The sequence below is a fragment of the Equus asinus genome, chromosome 4, assembly GCF_041296235.1.
Source record: "Equus asinus isolate D_3611 breed Donkey chromosome 4, EquAss-T2T_v2, whole genome shotgun sequence".
Taxonomy (NCBI): Eukaryota; Metazoa; Chordata; class Mammalia; order Perissodactyla; family Equidae; genus Equus; species Equus asinus.
The window spans coordinates 132,314,869-132,339,175 of record NC_091793.1 but is presented as its reverse complement, the minus strand read 5'-3'; the positions used below and the strand labels follow the sequence as shown (position 1 = coordinate 132,339,175).

The window sequence follows — 24,307 nt, the reverse complement described above, 5'->3', positions numbered from 1 at the left end:
ATTGCATTGTAGTCAGCAAAAGTTATCTTTGAGATACAGTTCACAGATGATAAACTGCACATATTTAAATTGTATAACTTGATAGGTTGTAGCATATGCAAACACCCATGACACCATCCCCACAATCAAGATAATTAAGTTATCCATCATTCAAAAGATTCCTCATGTTCCTTAGTAATCTCTTTGATTGGGCTTCAAATAGATTGGGCTGAGTAGTAGAATTTTTTTCTCATTAAACTTTCCTTTAATGGGTCCCAAAATTCTGTGACAGAATTTGGTCAAGTTGTTTCCATTAAAAAGGACTGATTTTAAAAACTAATTCCTAAAACTGCCACACACAAAAACCACAAATGGTCCACAAAAAATTCTCCTTTCCTTCTGAAGGTTTTACAATGCATTGTTATCATTAACTAGTCTTTTAGTATTAAACCTAAATGGCCCATTGAGACAAACAGAGCTGAGACCATTCTTCCACCACTGACTAAGACTGGGGCGGAAGGTATCAGGGATGATATTCACTTAGCCATCTGAGCTTTCTGGACAGACTTGGTGACCATGCCTGCTCTAGCAGCCTGCTTCTTCACTGCTTTGATGTCACCCACAGCAACCATCTGCCTCATGTCATGAAGAGCAAAACAACTCAGAGGAAGATAGTCAGAGAAGCTCTCAACACACATGGGCTTGCCAGGAACCATATCAATGACAGTAGCATCACCAGATTGAGGGAATTTGGGCCCATCTTCCAGCTTCTTCTCAGAACAGTGACCAATCTTCTCCTTCAGCTCAGCAAACTTGCAAGTAATGTGAGCTGTGTGACAATCCACAGCAGCTGCATATCCAACACTGAAGCCAGCTGCTTCCATTGATGGGTCATTTTTGGTGTCACCAGCGATTGGTGAGATTGGTGACATTGGTTCATTGCCACAATGAACATCTTTGACAGACACATTTTGACATTGAAGTCCACATTGTCCCCAGGAAGAGCTTCGCTCGAAGCTTCATGGTGCATTTCAACAGACTTTTCTTCAGGTGTAACACTGACGGAGCAACGGTGACCACCGTGCTGGGTTTGAGAACACCAGACTCTGAATACTTCCCCTAGTCAAGGATTGGTATCATACAGATGACTTTCAGAATAATGTCTGCAGGTAACAGGAAATCTAACTTAAAATAGGTCAAACAATAGGGAAACTTTACTATCTTACTCAACAAAATCCTGAGGAATGGTGCCTCTAGGGTTACTGAATTCAGCAGCTCAGTGACATCACCAAAGCTCTCAGGATTTTTATATCCTTCTATCCTTCCATCTTTTAGGCTAGCTCCCTTCTTAGTTACAAGATGGCTGCCCCTTATCCCGCTTCAGATGCAGATGTAAGCCCACCAAAGAAAGAACTCACCTCCTTCCTGTGTGCCCCTTTTTAGAGCAAGGAAAGCTTTCCCGTATGTCCCCAGCAGACGTCCTCTTATTTTGTCATAGCCAGAATTGTGTCACAAGCCCTTGTCACATGCCAATCTAGGATAAGAAATACTACCCTGTCCCTCCCTTCACAGAGCTGGAACTGGGACTGGCCTCCCTGAGGCATATGGCTAATGTGGAAGAGAAAGGACCGTTCACAAGGAAAGAAGGAAAGGATTACAGGTAGCTACTAAAGATGTCTACTACATGAAGCCATTCAAGAGACACAATAAAAAAAAGAGCCATTAAACAACAACAACAAACTCTAACCCTTAGAGCACATAACCCAATTGTGTGTCCCTGGAGAGTGTGCTTATGTAATAGAACCATATTGGAGCTTATCTTCTTAAGTGGCAGGTGCAGGTGGAAAGGTTTGCATTCCCCTAAGAGGTTATAGCATATAAACTAGCCTTGAAGCCATGACCTTGAGTGTTCCTTTGTGATATATTTAAGAGAAATGATTAACCCAATCATTTATCAGCTACTATAAGTACATCCTCAAACATAAGAGAACTGGAATTGGTCGTTTATTTGTTTCATTGAAATTAAAATTCTTTTCCCAAATTAATAATCTTTATTGAGTTTATAGATAATGAAAAATTGCATTCCATCCTATCAGCTAGCTTCAGATTTTCATCACAAATTAGAAGACAAAAACCTTTTGCTTTCCTTGCTACGCTTCTAGCACACTGCTGTGAATATAAGATATTGAATAATATTGCAATCGCAAACTAATTAATTCACTCAGGAAACCTCTGGAGCTATCTTTCTCCCTCTCTAGCAACCACTGGAGGAAATACTCAAGGATTAAACATTTCTATAAAGGCAATATGTGTCCTTATACTTTTGCCTATAAATTACCTGCCAGAGGATGAAGTGGTTTCCATGGTAAGTTGGGAGGATCAGTATGTCGGGTTATTATCTCGGCTTTGTTCCTAAGATTCAGATTTCAAAAGGCTATACACAAGACGAGTGAAGAGGTAATGGAAACTGGTACAAAAATAGCAGAGATGGATGGTGGGTTGCCAGAAACAAATGCCTGCTACATTTACCACGTGCCGTGGTACTGTGCTAAATCCTCTACATGCATCAATCATTTAATCTTCCCACAGTGCCATTGGGTTGGTGCTACATTATCCTAATTTTACAGATGAAGAAAATAGGGTATAGAAAGGTTAAGAAACTTGCCTAAGGGCATACTGCTAGACAGTGACACAGTGCAAGTCTGTCTTTCACACTCTTACCCACTGCATTAAGAGACCAAATGGCGGACAGGGTCTACCTGGATTTAAATATTTCCAATACAGTCCCTTACTACAGTTCTTGATTTGGGGTTTCTTTTTAAGCATTAGAAAAAAAATCCAAACTTACCCAACCAATCACCAATATACTATACCTCTTTAATTCTACAGCTGTGGTTCTCACAGTGTGGTCCCCAAACCATACATATCTGGCATCACCTGGGAACTTGTTAGAAATGTGAATGTTCAGCCCCCAACCGAGACCTACTAACGAAGAATCTCTGGATGAGGACACAACCACCTTGATTTTAATGAGCCTTCCAGGGGATTCTAATGCACACAAAAGTGGAAGGAGCACAGTTCTAGAGAGTTTATGTAGATGTTGTTTAGGCCTCCTTTCTCCTCAGAGGATTACAACAGCTCACAGGTCAAAGGGGCTGAGGTCCATGCTCAGTTTTTCTCACGAGTCCCTGTTTTGTTCCACAAAATCTTCTCTGCTGAGCTCTTCTGCGGACAGATTATTGCCCCTTAAAGCGTCACAGTCCTTGTTGCTGCGCTTGCTACCGGGGCTTCACGGACTTCAGTAGAGACCTATGGCTACGTTCTCCTATTTTTCTTCCAATTTCACGTTGCTTTCCACTTTTCATTTATGTTTTCTCCATTTCCCCCTTTTTCTTTCTAGATTTTTCCTGAGCACACTGTCCTAATCTACCCTTTTTTCCTCTTCTGCTGTCTCTCGCAGTAGGATGGGCTATTAATTTCTCCTCAGGAAACTATCATTTTGGCAGAAAAGTACTGGCATATTGGTGGTGCCAAAAGGAAGACACTTCCATTTGTAAGCAATTCCTAAAAATTCCTGAAAACATCTTTCTATACTTTCTCTTTCCTGAAAACAAGAATCATCAGATTTCTCACTAAACTGAAAATGCTTTGAGGACAGAATTCATATATAATTCACACCATTACCCATTGCTATGAAAAGTGATAATCCTCCAAGGCAATCACCCCGTTTTTTATTTATTTTTTAATTTTTATTTATTTATTTATTTTGAGGAAGATTAGCCCTGAGCTAATATCTGCTGCCAATCCTCCTCTTTTTGCTGAGGAACACTGACCCTGAGCTAACATCCAGGCCCATCTTCCTCTATTTTTTATACGTGGGACGCCTGCCACAGCGTGGCTTGCCAAGCGGTGCCATGTCGGCACCCGGGATCTGAACTGGCAAATCCCAGGCCGCCAAGAAGCGGAATGTGTGAACTGAACCGCTGCACCAACAGGCTGGCCCCATCACCCCCTTTTTTAAAAATTGTGGTAAAATGCATATAACAAATTTCCCGTCTTAACCATTTTTTAGTGTTTTTCAGTGGCATTAAGTACATTCACATTGTTGTGCAACCATCACTACCATTCACCTCCAGAACTCTTTTGTTTTGCAAAACTAAAACTCTGTAATTAAACAATAAGTCCCCACTCTCCCCTCCCCCACGCCCTGGCACCCACCATTCTACTTTCTGTCTCTATGAATTTGACTACTCCAGGTACCTCATAGAAGTAGAATCATATAGCATTTATCTTTTTGTGACTGATTTATTTCACTTCGCATAATGTCCCAAAGTTCATCTATGTAGTAGCATGTATCAGAACTTCCTTTCTTTTTAAGCCTGAATAATATTACACTGTGTGTGCGTGTCAGTGTGTGTGTGCCACATTTTGTTTATCCATTTGTCCGTCGATGGACACGGGTTGCTTCTACCTCTTGGCCATTGTGAATAATGCTGCTATGAACATAGGTGTACGCATATCTACTTGAGGACCATCACCCACTTGTACACGTCATACCAGTACTATTAATCCATGAGTGCTCCCTATATTTAGGATGGAGAGGCAGATATTAATGAAGAAGGGTAACAGACATCCTCAAAGGAGCATATCTGGGACCTCCAAGACATGCTCACATCTGACCACAGTGGAATGCTCTATAGCAAACTTAACTACAAATATATTTTCAGTTCCTTTGTTCTTCTCAGTCTGCACCACTAGCAATCATCTTCATTTTATTCCTTAGACTCTGGTTCTCTCCTTTGCTTCTGTTCAGACTTGGAGTCTCTGGTTGTTGTCTTGGTTCCTAACTTTGTCCTGCTCCTCACTCTGCTTTTGTTGACTAAACATTGGCAACTAGTCACCTCCTGTTTCTGACCTCAGTCTAGCTCCTGCTGTTTGGATTCTTTTCACTGCTTGAAGGGATCCATCTCAGCACCACTTATGAGAAAGGAGGAGGATCCATCATCCTCCATTTGGTGAGGCATCAGGGTAAGTCAGGAGCACTGAGGTAGGACCTGCTGGGCTACACTGAGCAGACCTGCAGGCCAGCACACACCTGGCTGCTAAAGCCCATGGCATGTGACCCACTCCCAAGATGCAGGAAGAGAAACAAGAGGTTGAAAATGAGGCCAACCCCTTCCAGACAGACTCTCTGCTGGCTCTGGCTCTGCTCAAAGTCATGCAGGACCTCTCAGAGGGGAGCTCCTAGAGCCTTTATAAAGTGACTTTTTGAATTGAGGGTTTTGAGAACAGCAGAGCCAGGGACCCTTCTGTGTACCCATCTTGGCATTGGCCTGTGCAGCATCCAGCAAGCGAGCCCAAAATCTTCCCATGTGTTTCCTTTCTTGGGGGCTTCGGCACCAGGCAACCGCTCAGCAGAGAGGACTTAAGAAGCACACCCGCAGCTGGAGGTTTGCAGTAGGCCTTGCAATAGCAGAAGGGAAAAGGGTCGCACAGCTTTAGGAAGAGCCGCTAAACAGAAAAACACAAACATGCTGGACAGCTGCCTCGAACCATAGGTAGGACAGAGGTCCACAATCAACCGGCCACGGAAACTCTTGACTGAAATGTGCTTCCCTCGGAGGGGACTCCCTGGTCCCTAAAAAACTAACAGAGAGTGAATCTTTCTGCTGCCTGTAAGTAAAGTGTACTCATCTCTCCTTTAAGGACTTCCCACCTTTTTTAATTGTCAGTATTTCTGACAGTGTTTGACAGAATGTCAATTTGGTGCCATACATCATGTTAGCCTCTTTGACAGATAGAAAGATGATGGTCCTTGTGTTCAATGAACTGTTAGTCTTTCCTTTTTCTTTTCCTTTTGGTACCAGGAAAGTCTTTTTACTCTACTGGGGCAAGTACTAGTTTTTCTAAATAGCTGATTGCTATGAAGCTCAGAGTAACACTAGCTAGTTTTTCTGAGTGCTTATTACCTATCAGGCGCTTTACACAGATATTTGTATTCTTCCCAGCAATCCCCAGGGTAGAAATATTCTTTCTATCTTGCAAATGAGGAAACTGAGGCTCAAAGAAATGAAATAATTTCTCAAATCATAGAAATAATGAATCAGGGTTAAAAATTGACCCAAGACTCCTTACATCATGCTATTAGTTGAGATAAGTTCATTTTGGAGTTTGAACTCTTGGGAGCTCCCTCTGTTTCAGAATTAAAAAGTTAACTAATGAATGAGAACAAGATACCCACAACAGTTCTTCCTAGAAATGTCCACTGGCTTCCACCATCATTCCCTTTTTGCTGAGATTGTGTCTCAAACAGGCATTTGTCCCTTAAGTACAACTGAAACCCTCTGCTAACCCTGTTTTTAGCATAAAATTTTTTTACACCTGATTCTTTTCCTCAGTGGCCTAGCTCCAGGACCAGGGAAAGCACAGGTTAAGAATTTTTTAAATGAGACACATAAGAAAGGCAGCTGAGTACTTTGGGCAGGCTTAGCTTTCTGATATCGCTTTCTAATTGTCCTAACATATGAGTGACCATTACTTTGGTCCCTAGCCCTCTAAGAGGAAACTTAAGATTCTTAAAAATTAATAGTATTTATTATGCCTTAATGTTCCTTAGAGAGATTTCCTATATCCATATATGTTTGAATATGCTTCATAAAATATATTAGGTAGTTATTTAAAATGGATCCATTAATAAAATTAGTCATAATACTACATCAAGCAATGTCACAATATTTCATATATATGCACAGTGATACTAAATAGACAGAACTCTGGTTAAATTGATGCACATTTAGCTAAAGTTTGAATTATACTTAAAGCCTAGGTTTGTCTGCTATCTCACCATTAGTCATATTTCTTGACCAATGTCTAACAAGTTTGAAAAATCAGAAAATCCATGTTGGCTAATGTTATCATTCACTATAAAATATTGAATCTGGAATATTGAATTAAAGATCCTTGAGTCCAGGGATCAGCAAACTTTGGCCCACAGGCCAAATCTGGCCCAGTATGTGTTTTTGTAAATAAAGTTTTATTAGAACACAACCACACTTGTTTACCTATTGTCTATAGCTCCTTTCACATTACAACAGCAGAGTTGAGTAGTTGTGACAGAGACCTTACGGCCCATCATGCTGAAAATTTTTATCTGGCTCTTTACAGAGAGTTTGTTGATTTCTGATTTGGTCCAACTTCCTCAATATATAGATAAGGACACATTTCCAGATCCTTTGCTAATATTTTCAAAGGTCTTATCAAGTTCCACACTTTGCTTACATATAAAAATATGTACATTAGCCAAAACTCACCATCTTTTCCTATGTGCCTTACTGTTCTCAAGACAAGTACATATTTGTTTTACATGTTGGTATTCTTTTTTAATATAAAGTCTTTTATGTTAGCTAAGCTAATTTTCTGAATTAATATTTTACTCTTCAAGTCTTTTTCATAAACTTTTTCAAATATTAAGAGTTGTTTTACAACAGTCTGTCCTGGCTATTAGTGTTTATAACTAAAATGTGTTTGAACATCACAAATTTTGCATTTCATAGTAAAAGGCCCAAATGTAGCTAAAACCTTTAATTAAAATATGGAGTATTACTTAAATAAATAAAAAACATTTATTCAAAAACATTCATGGAATACCTCCAGTTACAAGGTCCTGTACTTGGTTTAGGTATTAAAAATGACCAAGACCCTCTTAGAGCCCATGCCTTTGAAAAGCTGGAATCCTTTGGGGGGAAATAGACATATAAGCAGAAAACTGATATAAGGCATACTCCAAATAATGATTACATTAATCATTCTTTCCATTAGTGTTATTATCTGAATTTCACTATTCATTATCTGAAAATATTGATATGCCATCTAAAGCCTCTTAAAGTGTACTTCTTTTAAAGCAAGTTTCTATTATCCACTTCATCCCAAAGAGAATCCTCTGGTTTCAATTAAATTTTTAAAATAGAGGAATACAGGGGCCGGCCTTGTTGCCGAGTGGTTAAGTTCACGCGCTCCACTTCAGCAGCCCAGGGTTTCCAATGGTTCGGATCCTGGGCGCAGCCATGGCACCGCTTGCCAGGTCATGCTGAGGTGGCGTCCCACAGAGCACAACCAGAGGCACTCACAACTAGAGTATACAACTATGTACTGGGGGGCTTTGGGGAGAAGAAGAAGGAAGAAAAAGTAGAGGAATACTGCTTTTTTTCTCCCACTTTATTAAATGTCATTGACACATAACAATGTGTAAGTTTAAGGTGTAAAATGCTGATTTGAGAGGAATACTGCCTTTACAAAATACATAGCACCACTAGGTAATATTATAATGCTAAACCGAATTTGTTATCTACAGCTGTAATTTTTCAGGATTGTGATTTTATCCATGGTAAATACAAATCTGTGAAACAAAGAACAATGTTAGACTGGTATTTTGCTCTATTGAATGGAAATCCAATTATTTTCCTGTTGACTCCTATCATTTTTTTCATTGTCCTCTCCCTCTTTCTTATTCCTTTAAATAAACATTTCATTCTAGAAGTCTTTATCCTTTTCTTATAAATTTCCATTACGTTCTCATATTATTCCCAAGAAATGTTAAATCTGAGATTCAATAATTTAAACATTTGACAGTTTTGAGGTTAAAACATATTAGGTTATTCAGCAAATGTACATAGTGCTTGTACGTATTCAAAAGGTATTCTCCATCCTTGTGAATGAGTTTAACTCTCTCTACAAGAAAACCAACATACAACCCAAGAGATTAAATTTTTTGCCTGGTTTTAATAGTGAGAGAAAGCACAAACAGAATTAAAAATCTAGATTGCAAGGCTGAGGTTATGTCGGCTTTCATTTTGCAGGAATGGAGACTGAACTGGTGAAAAAAGGGTAATCAGGTTGAAAATCCTTATTTTGTTTTTGATGATCTATTCTCTGTTTCCTTGGAAACAGAGCTGGCAGCCACAGAGTTGCTGGCATTTATGTTTTCTTTTCTTTTTAAGCTTTGAAGCATCAAAGAAAAGCTGAGCTTTTATGATTGTAATCTGTAGAATCTGACTTATTTTCAAATAAATTAAAAACAAATATATATTGAATGCCTATCACATATAAGATACCAGGATGTAAAACTAACAAGCTTGAGAACGAGCTTTAAACCAATTGAGTGGAATAAATTTTAGTTTCTCAGAGCCAATCTATTAGAGATTTGTAGAGGTTTTTTTTTAAGAAAAAGAGAAATTAAAGCTTATTTAAAAACATATAGTGTGAGGGTAGCACATTGAGACCAGCATAGTTCAGTGAAATTAATTTTAGAAAACAAATAGATTCCTACACCAGACAGCATGATTCCTTGTTCCCCTGCACAAAAAGTAGGTAATAGGAGGGCAGTTACTCTGTATTGAGACGACACTCTTTGTCTCCAGTAAATGAAATAAACAAAAACTAAAGGGAGCTTAAACAAACCTAGAAGGTTTTCTGAAAAACTGATATATTAATAAATTTACTAAATATTTCAGTTGTGAGGTGATTGCCAAATGACTATAAAATGGTCTTTTCCTTTATGAAAGGCTGCATTAATCTAAGTTTAAAAAGCCATATCTTTAGGAACGCTGCTGAGATGAGAAGGCAAGAGCTACAGGTGATAGCTGCAAGGAGGACGTCTCTTTTTTTAAATTAATAAGATCTAAGCATATTTATGTCCTTCGGGGGACGGAGGATAGAATGGGAGAGATTGACAGAGACTTGAACTTGACAGAACTAATTTTCTGAAGAGAAGGGAGGGGATGGGAACTAAAACACAACTAGAGAGATTTGCTTTTGACGTCCTCTAAGGACAGCAAAGTACGCTAATAATGCTTACTATGTGCCAGGCATTGTTCCAAGCATTTTAGATATATTAACGGAATTAGGACTGGATGGAAATGATGAACCTGGGAATGAAGAGTTGAAGGAATGTGCACCCCAAAATCAAAATTCTGTGAATATGAAGATCAAGTTAATAATCTGCTAAAAGAGAAAGGAGATAGTGTAGGGAGCTTAAAAAGAGGTGATTTGAAGAATAGGAGAGAAAGTTGACCAGAAACATGTAGAAGTATTTCTGAACAGTATTCAAATGATTGTGACATTTTCTCCAGCCGTGTGCAGATCCACTACTGTCAGAGCTCAGAGCCCAGACTATACTGACCCAAGGTTGGAAATTCGGAAGCACAGTGGGAATGAAAGACAAGAGTTCAGGAAGTTGACAGGCCTGGCAGAGGGTGGTTAAGTGATGCTCAGGAGGGTTAGGTTAGATATGAATGGAAGTGAACCCAGGAGGCAGATAACGATGGATAGGAAAAAAGAAAGTTAAAAAAGTAGGAACAGCAAGATTGCGAACATAGAGAGTCCATTGTCTTCTATCCCACTCCTTTCTGAGCAGACAATCAAGGCAGCAGACTGCCACAATTCATGAAAGCCACCAGAAGAGTAAGCTGCGTCATCTTCAAATTCACGATTTTCTCCAAGTAACAGAGTCCTCAGGCAGGACAGATCCTTGCTACCCCAAGTGTAGCCCACTGACCAGCATCACCAGCATCTCCTAGGAGTTTGTTAGAAATGCAGAATCTTTGGTCCCACTCCAGGACTACTGAATCAGAATCTGCTTTTTAACAGAATCTCCAAGCAATTCATATGCATATTAAGTTTAAGCAGCACTGGGATAGATATATGAGAAAGTGTAGATTCACTCTTGGTTTATTTGTGGTTGTCATGATATGCTAGGAGAAACAAGGAGCAGACATTCTGTCTGTGATGTTCTCCAGTTCCCAGACTCAATGTATACCCTCTTTTATGTATAACTTAAATCTTTTCCCAAGTGATTTGTCATCCTTGGCACTAACTCCCCCGTCATTCCACCCCACACCCCAGATGTTCTCACATCTGAACATCAGGGTATTGCACAAAATAAACTATAAGCTTCCTCTCAGCTTTAAAATTCTTTGATTTTTATGTGTCATAACCAAACTTCCTCTGCACAGAAGAAAAATACCAGAAAATCAGCCCAAGTGAAATGCAATTTAGTCAGTGCCAAAAATAATGCTAAGAAGACTTCTGTAGTTAGCCACACACACCATCTGCTCTTGGGTTAGCTTTAAAGATAAGGTGTCTTTCTTCTCCTAACCCTCCAGTGTTTTGAACGGCTATACGTGATAATGGTTTTTGAGCTGCTTTTTACCCCCTCCTTTGTGCAAAACCGAACTGAAATTCTTCAAAATTAATTAAGTCACTTGAGAGTCTGAGTGGCAGCTTGAGCGAAACTGCCTCCTTGCGTTAAGGTGGCATCAAGTCCCCAAGAGGTGTAGGTTCTGGGGAGCAAGAGGCAAGTCAGAGTCAAACCGATCACCCACAAACCTGTTGGGGGAGTCAGTGGAAATTTGGGGAGCGTTTTTTAAGGACTAACGATGCTTTTTGTGATTCAGACTTTCATCGTATACTAAGAACAGAAGCTTGTCGACCTGCTGTTACCTACTGGGCCAACGTCGGCAGTCAAAAAAAGGCGGGGTACAAGCCATTTGTTCTCTTCTCGAGATAACTGGTCCAGAGAGCCGGAACTGTGCTCTCTCACCGCTGGGAGATGCGAAATAGCGGAGGCCTGAGGCGGTTCAAAATTGCACAGGAAGGGTTTTTAAACTGCGCAGGGAGAGGTGTTTGCGACGTGACAGCTGACGTCCCCCTCCCCTCGGCCGATCAGCTCACCATCATTAATCGCCTCTCCAGCTCCGGGTTCACCCACCCGACGCCCACCGGCCCTTCCCCCTCCGGCCTCCAGGGCTCCCGCGCTCCGCCCATCCCTCTCGAGTCCCCCCGTCTCTTTCCTCTTTCTCTCCCGCCTGCCTCTCAAGCCCTCCCCTCCCTTTTCCTCCTTTCCCCTCTCCTCCTCCCTTTTCTTCCCAGCCCGCTCCCTTCTCTCCCTCGTCCCTCAGATTCGCACTCCCGCTCCGAACGCCGCCTCCGCTCTCCCCGATAGACTCCAAGGCGGGAGGCGCAGCGGGCCGGCTGCGCGCAGGCGCAGCGCGCGGCGGGCGCGCGGGCGGGCCGGGAGTCGGCGCAGGCGCGCGCGGCTCGGGCTGCGCTCCGCGAGGGCGGCCAGGCGTCCCTCTGCTGGCTCAGTCCGGGCTCCTGGCCCCGCGGCGGCGGCGGCACCATGTTCCTCCACTCGGTCAACCTCTGGAACCTGGCGTTTTACGCCCTCATGGTCTTCATGGCCACCCTGGGGCTGTGGGACGTCTTCTTCGGCTTCGAGGAGAACAAGTGCAGTATGAGCTACATGTTTGAGTACCCGGAGTATCAGGTGAGGTTCCGCCTTCTCCTCACCTGGGCGCTCGAGACCGGCCCCTCCTGCCCGGCTTTCTGTGGGTTTCCCCGGCCTTGGCTCCCCGCGCCTCTCCGGCCCCCTCATCCCATCCTCACCTCGGCTTTCTCCGCCCCGGAAGAAACTGCTGGCTTTGCAGACCCTGCTGCCCCCGCCTCCCCCCCCCCCCCCCCCGCCCTTTGTGTCTTCCCTTCGTGGTGGGGTGTTTGAGAGATGGTTCCTCAGCATCCTCCCCGCCCCCCTCGCAGCTGCTCCCCTGTCCCTCCGCCCTCTTCCCGGCCCCCAATCCCGAGCACAGTCTTTTGACTGGCCGAGCCCAACCGCCTTTACCCACCGGGGACGCAACCTCAGCCCCTCTCCCTAGACCCACATCCCATCTTCCCTGCGTTCCTGCCTAACAGGTGCCCCTGGACCCTGCTTTGCTTCCCACGCGCCTAGATCTTCCCCTCCCACCCAGTGATATGCGCGTCAGCTCCCGCTTTTCTAGAAGGGGACCGAGCTTCTGCAGAGTGTGTATCGGTTACATAGTTCCCGAGGCTGTGTTAGAGACTCCAGGGGTTTTACCTCTGTGTGAAAGGCTAACCTGATGACTAATTAAATGGAAAACTGTTGCGGTTCCCTCCCGTACAGATTGCGGATCCTCCTGTTGTGTAGGTTCTGGGTCCGTGCGTGTGGATGCATGCCTGTGTTTATGCATGTCGCCTCTTTCCAGTTGCATACAAAATCTATTTCATGGTCTTACTTTTGTTTTCTCACTGTGTTTGCAATTTAAGAGAGACCTGGCCCTTCTTTCTCTGTCTCTCCGTTTTCCGTTCCATTTTGAGTGTTTTCAGTCACAGTTGCTTCATCGGAGTAGAATCTAGAATTTCATTCATGACCAGCTGTAAAAAAGAGATGGTGACAAATTGCACAACTGTCCAAAGAAATTTCTTCCTAATGATTCTTTTATTTCTAAACGCATATCCTAATTATGGAATACATATTATAATGATAACTCCCTTCCATAAAAAGTGTATGTATTATAATACAAATTGATAAAATGCATTTTTAGTATACTTTTAAAGCTATAGCGGATTTTTTTTTTAAGGTGAAAGATGCAGGTCGTGATTGCTTCTGTGTACAGGTCCTTATGGAGGAGCATGTATTTGATAATGCTGCTATTATTCAGATCTTAAAACTGCTTAAGATTTAGATTACTGAGGTGCATCCTTTCCCATGGACAAAATTCTAGTGTAGATTTCATTTGTTTTGAGATCCTTACCTTGCTTTTGCATCAGTGCTTACAAGGGAGTGGAAACATTTGCTGTCAGATGCTATTGAAGGAGAAGATTTTAACGTGTTATTGTTGTCTGTTAATTTCTAAGGGAATATGCTGGTTTATGTTTATCAGAGGCTGTATATAAATACGTGGGCTTTTAGTTGAGATTTTTTTAAAACTGAAGATAGAGCCCTTATCTCTTTTCGTTTTTCTATGGCTTAATAATTAGGAAACTCCCCATAGATTGAAGTAGGTCACTTTGGTTTTGTATTGCACTGAAGAGTTTGGTTAAAATAAATTTATTTTGGAACAATACAGTACTAATTCCTGCTTATTTTTAGCCACATTATTGAAGCTATTTTAATATTTGCAGTAGTAGAAATTGCTTAGTGTTGGGAACAAAGCATATGGACCTCAACAGATGCATTCCGTGCCTCGTAAAATGACTGGAAAGAAAGAGAAAATTAGTGTAGCTAATGCAAAAGAGCTGTTTGGCTTTTTGTTGTTGTTGAGTAGTTTGTATTCAATTATTTTGGTTCACATTGCCTTTTTGAGGTTTTATACTTCTGTTAATGATTTGTTAGTACAGTAATAATTACAGTGGTGGAGTTTGTGATCCACATTTTTAGTTTTTATTTTTATGATGTAAAAAGCTGTGTCAATTCACTACAGTATTTATACTCTTAGCCCTTTGCCTCTTAGTCCTTTATTTTGCACACTGGGTCCAATTATTTTACAAATATGGTTAAAATCTGACTATGGAATCATTTTGAAATATAGTAAGAGATTTCTGGATAACTGAGGTCATTCTATTAAGAATCAATGGTTTTTAATGAATAAAAGTGTTCTAAACATATTATGTTGCTTACTTTTAATTATATTTCATAGTAAGCTAATTGTTCACAGGTTGATAGCTAGCCTATGGGATGTTCTAGTCATTGGATTTTCTTCTCTTTCTTGATCCTTTTCTTATTTTTTTACTGCTTATTTGCATATTCTTTATCTGGCCAGCAGAGGAGATGAAAAGGTAGTTGAAACATGCTCAATTTTATTCTCCCATTTAAAAAATAAAAAGTGGGACAGGAATTTGAAACTTTTTGTAAAAATGAGGTTTTGAATTTAAAATTGTTGGATTATCTCTATCATTCTCTCCCTCTGGTTTTCCTAGATTCACTTATTCAGACTTAACTGGGCATCTCAGGAACCTAGCAAGCAAAACACACGTTACGCTTTAAAGCTTCCTGCCTTATTATGAAAGGCAAGCAAGCTTTGATTTGGTAGCAAACAGTTTTAGGCAAATTGTAGAATTCGAGAAGCATCTGTGTTGTTTTCTCCTGTACAGTAATTTGCTTGGCTGTCTTCAGATATGTGACTAATGGTTGCTTTCTGAAAGGAAGCATTAATATTGGAAAATGTAAATCATATATTTTATTATTAAGTCTGATGTTTATTTAGCGGATCATTTATTGAATGACTACTCTGTGTCAGCTATATTCTAGATACTGGGTATGGATGAGAGGGAAGTAGAGATGAATCAGACCTTGTACCTTTAATTTGTGTCTTTATAATACAATGGGGGAGACAGGAATGTAATGGATAGTTAAAATATAGTATGCTATATGTTGTAATTTCACTGTAAGAGAGTATGTACAAGCCTCTTCAGAGAGGAGAGCATCCAAATTGGTTTTGGGTAGTCAAAGACTGTAGAGAAGACGTAGTGAATTGGGACATGTTGGGTGTATGGTTCCTGAAGTGCAGAAACAAGAAAATTGCAGGCATAAGGAGCAGCATATGTGAAGGTGGGAAGGCACCAGGACACATTGCATAAGCAGTATGTGTAGTATGTCACCATCTATGTAAAAAGGAGAAAACTACTTAGAAACACATTTGCTTACATGTGTAAAATATTTCTGGAAGCACACGCAAACTGATAGTGTTGGTTGCCTTCTGGATAGGGAAGTGGATGACTAAAGGACCAGGGTTAGGAGAGAGCCTTTTCAGTGTTTACCTCATTGAATCTTGAATTTTGAAACATATTAAAAATAAATTTTAAAGCATAGCATGTGTAAGTTATGAGAAAGTAGGCAAGAATAATTAGAGTCAGATTTTAAAGGCCCTCTCTCTTAAGCCTTTATCATCTGTATATGCAGTGAGGAAACGCATAAAGGTGTGTGTTTTAACAGGTATTTCTTGACAGCAGTATGGACTGTGGGTTGTAGCAGGGAGATTATGACAGGGAGAGAGAGCAGTCTGAAAGACTCAGTTGTGCCTAGGTCTCTTTATCAAGCTGGAGTCCTCAAGCGTATTCGCAGGGGTGGGGTGTGCAAAGGGCTGACAGCTCTTTGTAAGATCTTTAAAATGGTCTGCGTTCGTTTTGATCAAAATCCTTTTTTTTTCATTTTGGTCAGTTCCTTTGGCTCAAACTTTTATTTTCCAGTTTTAATCGTAAGATAAAGACTTTAGTTTCTTAAATCAGTATTTTTCTAGCGCTTGGAAATATATTAGAATTTTTGTCTTTTGGAAGGGGTCTGGGTGAGAGATGGGAAGGACCCGCACTAAGGCAGAGTCAGGAGAGGGTGGACAGCAGGGGCAGGATTGTGGAGATATTTTCAGAGTAAAGCTAATTAATTGATCTCAATCAAAGATCTTTTAGGGGGAGGGGTGCTCATTTAAAACTAATCTGTTTAAAGTAATTTAAAATCTATTGGAGTTCTGTTGCTATAAATGGTTTCTTTTTAAATCCTTTGACCGTCTTCCGTTTGTTCGGCAGCATCCTTTTGTATGCCTGTACCTTTTCTGTCCTCAGTCTGGTCAATACCCTTCCTGTCTCTTCCTGCTGCTTGTTCCCAGCTTGGACTCTGTCTGGAACTGCAGCTTTACCATTTGCCTACAACTCCCACTCTCTTTTTGTTCTACCTCTTTTTCCATCTCCATACTTTTTTCCTTCATATTGTATGCATTCATGTTTTTTTTAATTGTATGCCTTTTCACTACAAAATTGCTTTCATAATAGTATTTTATGAAAGATATCAAGTATATTCTTTTGCTTGGTTTTTTGTCTCCAGAAAATTAAATATTTCTTTTTAGATATATTTGATAATTTCCTCTTCTTACTTTCCAACTAGCTCAAAACTTTGTTTAGCTACTGCCCTAAAAGGAATAATGATTTAATATGCACATACTGCTATATCAAATGGTGTACTAAATTGGGAGGAGTTAAGAAACTTTTTCTTTGTTCTCTCACTTTTTTTTTTGCTTAATTTGTACCTAAAGAAACAAAATATTGCATCACTTTAATTTTTGATTGTATACTCTGCATAATCAATATTGGGACTAATTTGAGTTGAAGTACATGTACACACATAAAGAAAAAACGTGGGGTCGGTATTTCTGTATTTTGATTAATCATTTGAGGAGACGAAGTTGCTAGTATCTTAAACAATATGCTCACAGTCTCTAAGGATGTTTTCATAGTGTTACTGGCACAGATTGTTTATGGTAATGTCCTCAAAGGAATGTTCAGGAATGTGCGTCAGTGATCAGATTCTGCTTTTTAGAACAGTGAGGTTTTTCAGTAGTCATTACCATCTTCAGTTTTTAAAATTCATTCAGTAATTAAAATTTTTATCAAGCACATGGGTAGCACTGCTAGATCATTAAATCTATTGATGTTTACTTAAATAAAATCTACTGTTCATGTAACTGGTTTCCTTTTTAATGGCTTCTATCCTGAAAAAAAAAAAGGATCAAAAGAAGAGCTGGTACTTAACTACTGCTTTTATAGATGTCTACCTTTTTGGGATGACATTAAGACCTAATTTATATTTTGTTGAAAAAAATTTTAGGTGAACTACTGGCTCGTTTGGTATGCAATAATATGAATTGCAGAGAAGTTTAAGGCTTGCTGATAAACCGTGCATCTGGCCCATGAGAACTGAAACAGATGCTAATTCATTGGAATGTTTATGATGAGAAGAGTGTATGGTGTCTTGACCAAGACATGGCTATAAGGTTCAGATTAATTTGTTAAGCACATTTTAGGTCAAAGCATACTAGGTCGAGAGGTCAGAAAGCTGCATTATAAAACAAACTTACTTTCCTTTGAATGATGTAACAGCTGGAATATATCATTGGGCCTCAGTAAAAGGAGAGACATTATAAAACAGTTTAAAATAGCAAAAAACAATTGATTTGGTAATGGAAGGCTTTTATCATTTCTAAGTATAATTGACACTGATACCAAATTAAATGCACTTCCAGTTGTGGTAACATGTAACTTGCTGACATATGCCAGTGTTTTTCTGCCTTTGTCAGTGGCTATTTTGAGTAGTTTATATTCAGTAGAGTTTTCAGGTAGTTCCATTTTATGCTTTCCTGAAGATTGCATGGTTCAAAACTCATATAATTCAAGACTAATTCTCTATATGAATAAACTAAAAGTAGAACTTGTTTTGTGTATTAAGTGCAGTTTTATTAGTAATATTTTTATATTGCACTATTTTAAATTTGTAGAATTCAGAATTGAGTACAATGAGGCTGAATTGTGTTAATAAAATTGATTAAAGTGAAATTGCATTTTTTTTTGCTGTAGAAAATAGAACTTCCAAAGAAACTGGCAAAACGCTATCCTGCATATGAATTATATCTTTACGGAGAAGGATCCTATGCTGAAGAACACAAAAGTCTCCCTTTGACAGGTATTCCAGTTCTCTTTCTTCCGGGTAACGCTGGAAGTTATAAGCAAGGTAAGTCTCAGAAGTGAATTTTGAAAGCTACAAAATTCAGTTGAAGAGTTTTTCAGAGACATACTCTGTGTTAAGTACTGTGCTAGGCATGCTGGGAGACATAAATATGTGAGATTTTGTCTGAGAGAAAGTAGATAAAAAAGTATAGTTGAAGACCACTTTGCAAAGAGTAAGAAGGAGAAAAAGAATAAGATGGAGTGGAGTGGGATAAGTAGATATAGGGATGCAGGAATCAGCAGGAGAAAGAGGTGTGTGTTGGAAATGGAGGTTACAGAGAACAGAACCTGAAGCATTGATTAGAGAAGTAAATCAGTGGTTCATGTTATATTGAACAAGAGAGGAGATTGGCTTCTTTATTTTGGAGCTCTTTAAGTTAGAGAGATCTAGAAGTACTGAGGGGAGTACAGAAAGGTGAGGGTGGGAAATTAGGTGTACAGATTCCAAAATGAATGTTGGCTTGGAGAAAGAGCAGTTATTTCTGTTATAACAACCAAGTAATCTGGAAATAACTTCAGCTGAAATCTGCTTTTCTGGTTATTAAATGGTATATATTTTTATATAATGAGAAAGGAATTATTTCAACATTTAATTTAACTGCTTACATGTTTATTTATCTAGCAGGTATTTATGGGGTACCTACCATGAGCCAGGCAGTATTCTAGGTGTTAGGGATCTAAAACAGACCAAGACAGATAAAGTCTCTCTCCTCATCGAACTTACATTCTTGTTGGGAAGACAGCCATCAAATGAATAAGACATTAATGTTAAAAGCTAGAAAGGAAAATAAACCAGAGTAAGGGATAGAGAATCAACAGGGTCAGGAAGTGGCTAGTTTAGATGAAGTGGCCATGAAAGGCCACTACGAGGAGATGACATTTGGGCAGAGGCTTGAATGTAACAAGAGACTGGGGTATGTGACTATTTGGGGGAAGACCCAGAGGCAGGAAGATGCTGGATGCATTCGAGGCCACTGAGACTAGAGAAAGTGAAAAGAAATGAGGATGGAAACGTAGCCACAGGCTGTCTCACATAACCTAAGGGAAACACTTCAAATTGTGGTCTCAGTGTGTTGGGAAACTGTTGGAGGATTTTTGGTAGGAAATGATATAATCTGATGTTTTTGTTAATCATACTTGAAATGTAACACACATACAGCAAAACACATAGAATATTTGGTTAAAAATTATTGTAAAGTGAATACCCATGGAATTAAAACCCACGTCCAGGAATAAAGATTGTCCCCTGGAAACTTCCTGTGTAACTCTTCCTGGTTAAAACTACCTTCCCTCTTTCTAGATGTAACCACAATCCTGACTTTAAGATAGGAATTTCCTTGACTATTCTCTATAGTTTTAGCAGCTAAGTATGCATCTCTAATACAATCTACTTATTTGGGGCTGTTCTTAAACTTTGTAATATAAATATAATCATGAGTTTGTATTCTTTGGCTTCTTCCACTCAATGTTGTTTTTAAAATTCATCCAGGTTGTTGTAGGAGCTTTGATTCATTCATTCTCCTCGCTCTATATTATTCTGTTGTATGACTATACCATAGTTTAAACATTTTGTCTTTGGACATTTGTGTTTACATTTATTGGCAATTACAAATAATGAGTATTCTTCTCATCTTGGAGCACATAAGTCCATTGTTTCTGCAAGAGGTATAGCATAAAAGCATAATTCCATGTCACAGATAATGTGTATCCTTTCATTTTTACTGGTTGTGGTAACATACTCCCAGAAACAGTACATTATACTTCCCTTTGCTCCATATCCTTGACATTGGAACTGTTAGATTTTTAAATTTTAACCAATCTGGTGGGTGTGATTTATTTTTAAAAAATGATCACTCTGGTTTTGCTGTGTAGAGAATTTGCTGAAAAGAGGCAAGAGTGGTAAATAGGAAAGATAATAAACATCATTAGTTATCAAGGAAATGGAAATCAAAACCACAATGAGATTTCATTTCATACCCAGTAAGGTAACTACAGTATAAAAGACAGATAATAACACATGTTGTTGAGGATGTGAAGAAATTGAAATGCTCATACATTGCTGTTGGGAATGTAAAATGGTACAGCCTCTTTGAAAACAGTTTGACAGTTCCTCAGAATATTAAACATAGAGTTATATGAGCCAAGAATTCTACTCCTAGGTATCTACCCAAGAAAAATGAATACATCCATCTACATAAAAACTTGTATGCAAATGTTCATAGCAACACTATTCATAATAGCTAAAAGGTAGAAACAACCCAAATGTCCATCAACTAATGAATAGATGAATAAAATATTATATAACTATGTAATGGAATATTATTCAGTAATAAAAGGGAGTGAATTACATGCTACAAAGTGGATGAACCTTGAAAACATCCATATGTGAAAGGAGCCAGTCATAAAAGACCACGTATTATATGATCCCATTTATAAAAATGTCCAGAATAGGTAAATCCATAGAGATAGAAAGTAGATTAGTGCTTTCCAGGGCTTAGGAGGAGAAGAGGAATGAGGAGTGATTACTCATGAATACTGGGTTTTCTTTTGCGGATGATAAAAAAAAAAGTCTAAAGTTAGATTGCAGAAATGATTGTACAACTCTGCGAATAACCTAAAAATCATTGAATTGTACACTTTACAGGGTGAGTTGTATAGTATGTGAATTATATATGGTTAAAAAAATTGAATGGCAAACAGAGATATTTTGTTGACTAAGCCATACACCGCTATTTTTAGTGCTAATTTGTGTAATCAATTCACAATAAAGCTCGTTAAAGAATTTATAAAGCAAAACCTAAACCAGTGGAAGCACGGAGGCCAGTTAGGAGACTCTTAGTGCAGGCAGGAGATGAAGGTGCTTGGATTAGGGAGGTGGTGGTGCACATGGTGAGAAGCCTGGAGCAGGTAGAGCGTGACAGGATTGACTGACGGGTTGGATGTCATGTGTCAGAAAAAGAGACAGATCAAGCATGAGTATCTAAAATATGTTGATGAGCAGACATTTCTTGTAGGAATATTCTCATTCTTAAAATCCTCAAGTGTGACAAAATTCTTATTCTTTTAATTCTTCAATGAATCCGTCTCTCTCTTTTAACTGGTATTATCCCTAAAAGGGAAGCAGGTAGAGAATGACCTCTTGACTTTGTATTTAATTTAAAACAATATTTAGGGCACAGGACATATAACTCCTAGGTCAGTTTGTTCTTCTAAATTGATACTATTAAAGGATTTCACCCTGAAATAGGTTGTGTTTATTTAGGGTGTGGGATAAAGTTATCTGTTGAGAGACTTTGAAGCAAGAATACCTGAAACTTCTAAACATTTGTTTAATGTGCACTTTGCCTTTTTCCTCTACAGTTCGTTCTATTGGCTCTATTGCACTTAGAAAAGCAGAAGACATTGACTTCAAGTACCACTTCGACTTCTTTAGTGTGAATTTCAATGAAGAATTGGTGGCACTGTATGGGGGAAGTCTTCAGAAGCAGACCAAGTTTGTACATGAGTGCATTAAAACAATTCTCAAACTCTATAAGGTAACAGATAAGCTTGCAAATCAATAGTGGTCAACCTGTTAGCATCTCTTTTTTTTAATAAAGGACTCAGCATATTTTAAATCATTTATTTGTTTATATGGAAGTTGAGGCGAAGATGTCACCAAGTGTTTTTTTGTGGGAGTCTGTTGTTTTGAACTTAATGGTGGCTTTTGAAATTTCAATTGAATTTACAAGAAAACTTTCTTGTGAATTTAGGAAAAAAAATTTTTTACTTTGTATATAAATTAGGAGTGCAGTATGTTTCCTAAAAACCATTAGTATGGATTTCTGCCTCTAGTTATAACTAAGTAAATGGTCCTAGAGTAGACCATCTGCATTTGTAAACAACTATAAAACTAGTCAAGATAGCTGAAGCATGTTTTCAGGTATTGGACAACCAAGCAGTAAAGGACCATGACTCCTGAAAGAAAGAAAACATGTGAGGTAAGCTCCATGATCACCATGGCTTTCTGCCTAGAAGCATTTTCCAGGCCATGGGGCAAGCAGGTGGAGATCATGTAGAGCATATTGATATCACTGAGCTGAGGAAGGTGGAGATTAGAATTTGGGCTACTGAAGTGGCTAAATTTCTGGGGCACGGTATGAGAAAGAAGACAGCTAGGCAGAGATAGAAGCTCTAGAAATTTGCACTTTTTGGTCTTTCCTATGCTGCATATGCACAGGTCACCAACTAAAGGCAATGGCATAACAAGGAGGAAGTGGGTGGGATGTGTCCACCTCAGGTGCAAGGACTAGGGGAAGTTTAAAAGAGCAGTAAAACAGGCTAAATCATTCTGTGCCAGCAATCCTGAACAGTGTCAGTAATAAAATACTACTATCTACTGGGGTGAGCTACTTCTTCCCTTGGCATGCCACTGTGCGTGTCCTGGAAAACAACACCTACTGGGGAATTGTGAGCTGGATTGGGATTTCAGAGGCCACATAGTGCTGGGAAACAGGAGTTCGGACCAGCTAGAGCAGAAAGACCTAACACATCGGGCATTCATTTGAGACCCCAGAAAGGACATGATAGAGAAGTAGGACTACTACAAGCCCTAAAGTAAGAGCTTCTCTAGGATCCACCTTAACCATGCTTAAGAATAAGCCTCAAAAATACCAAAATTGGGAATTTAAAGAAAAAAATGCACATAACAAGAGAACAGATGGAGAATCTCAGAGACATGAAAACTATTTTTAAAAAAATGCAAAGGAAAATCTAGAACTGAAACAGTACATATCAGAAATGAGAAATTCAGCAGATAGGCTTTAAGCAGATTGAACATGACAGAAGAAGAGATTATTGAATTTGAAGTTAGGACAATAAAAACTACCCAAAATGAAGCACAGAAGATAAAAGGATGAAAAGGATAGAGCCTCAGGAACTTGTGGGACAGTACTAAGCAGTCTAACATATATGTAATTGGAACCTCAGAAGAAGAGAGAGAAATAGGAGAGGAAAAAATATTTAAAGACCTAATGGCCCCAAATTTTCCAATTTTGATTAAAAATTTTCAACCCACAGATCCAAGAAAGTCAATGAATGTCAAGCAGGATAAACACAAAATCACACTTATGTATATCATAGTCAAATTGTTGAAAACCAAAATAAAGAGAAATCTTAAAAGCAGCCAGAAGAAAAAAGACCCTTTACTTATAGAGAAAACAATAAAAATTACCACTGGTTCCCATTAGAAATAATGAAAGCCAAAAACAACAGAACATCTTAAAGGTATTGGGGGTGGAGATGAGGGGGACTCTCAACCTAAAATTGCATATCCAGCAAAATTATCCTTCTAAAGTGAGAGCAAGATAAAGACGTTGTCAGAGTAACAAACACTGGCAGTTTTGTCTTTAGTAGAAGGAAAGAGGGAAATAAAAAAATTGCTGGTAGGTGAACAGCACAGTAATTGCTGCAGACACGATCTATACATGGATGCTAAAATTAGTGGGTGAAAAATTGAGAAAAAGGATATTCATATGGTCTCAAAGTATCTTTTCTAAAATTATTATTGACTACCAAGGGAAAGAGTAACTTTATAGTGGAGAAACCTGGCAGACATCATGTTAACCAAGGTTCACATCACCAGTAATAAGAGAATTTGACATCATTAACCCCCTTGACATGCACGGAGAAGGATGCAACATAATTTTTGTAACGTTATTGTCAGAAATGCATAACCTCATTCTAATCATGAGAAAACTTCAGACAAACCCAAATTGAGAGACATACTATAAACATAACTAACCAGTACTCTTCAAAAGTATCAAGATCATAAAAAACAAGGAAAGACTGAAGAATTGTCACATATTAGAGAAGACTAAGGAGAAATAACAATAAATGCAAGGTGGGATGCAGGATGGAATCCTGAAATAGAAAAAGTACGTTGGTGGGGAAACTGGTGAAATTTAAATAAGGTCTGCAGTTTAGTTAATACTATCACACTAATGTT

At 39.1% G+C, this 24,307-nt stretch overlaps 1 protein-coding gene and 1 pseudogene across 2 annotated transcripts in view; one reads left to right on the top strand and one right to left on the bottom strand.

The window, feature by feature from the left end:
• Positions 1-515: 515 nt before the first annotated feature.
• LOC106834401 (elongation factor 1-alpha 1 pseudogene) lies at positions 516-11,799 on the bottom strand (annotated as a pseudogene).
• A 223-nt stretch (positions 11,800-12,022) lies between these two features.
• Positions 12,023-24,307, top strand: part of PGAP1 (post-GPI attachment to proteins inositol deacylase 1) — a 65,306-nt gene continuing 53,021 nt past the window's right edge. Inside the window, exons 1-3 of one of the 2 annotated variants that reach the window (XM_044768525.2) lie at positions 12,023-12,301; positions 18,172-18,325; positions 21,682-21,857. In XM_044768525.2, the coding sequence (XP_044624460.1) occupies positions 12,155-12,301; positions 18,172-18,325; positions 21,682-21,857 (477 nt within the window). In that variant the 5' untranslated portion in view covers positions 12,023-12,154. The remainder of the gene's footprint in view (positions 12,302-18,171; positions 18,326-21,681; positions 21,858-24,307) is intronic. The other variant, XM_044768526.2, reaches the window with a different exon arrangement.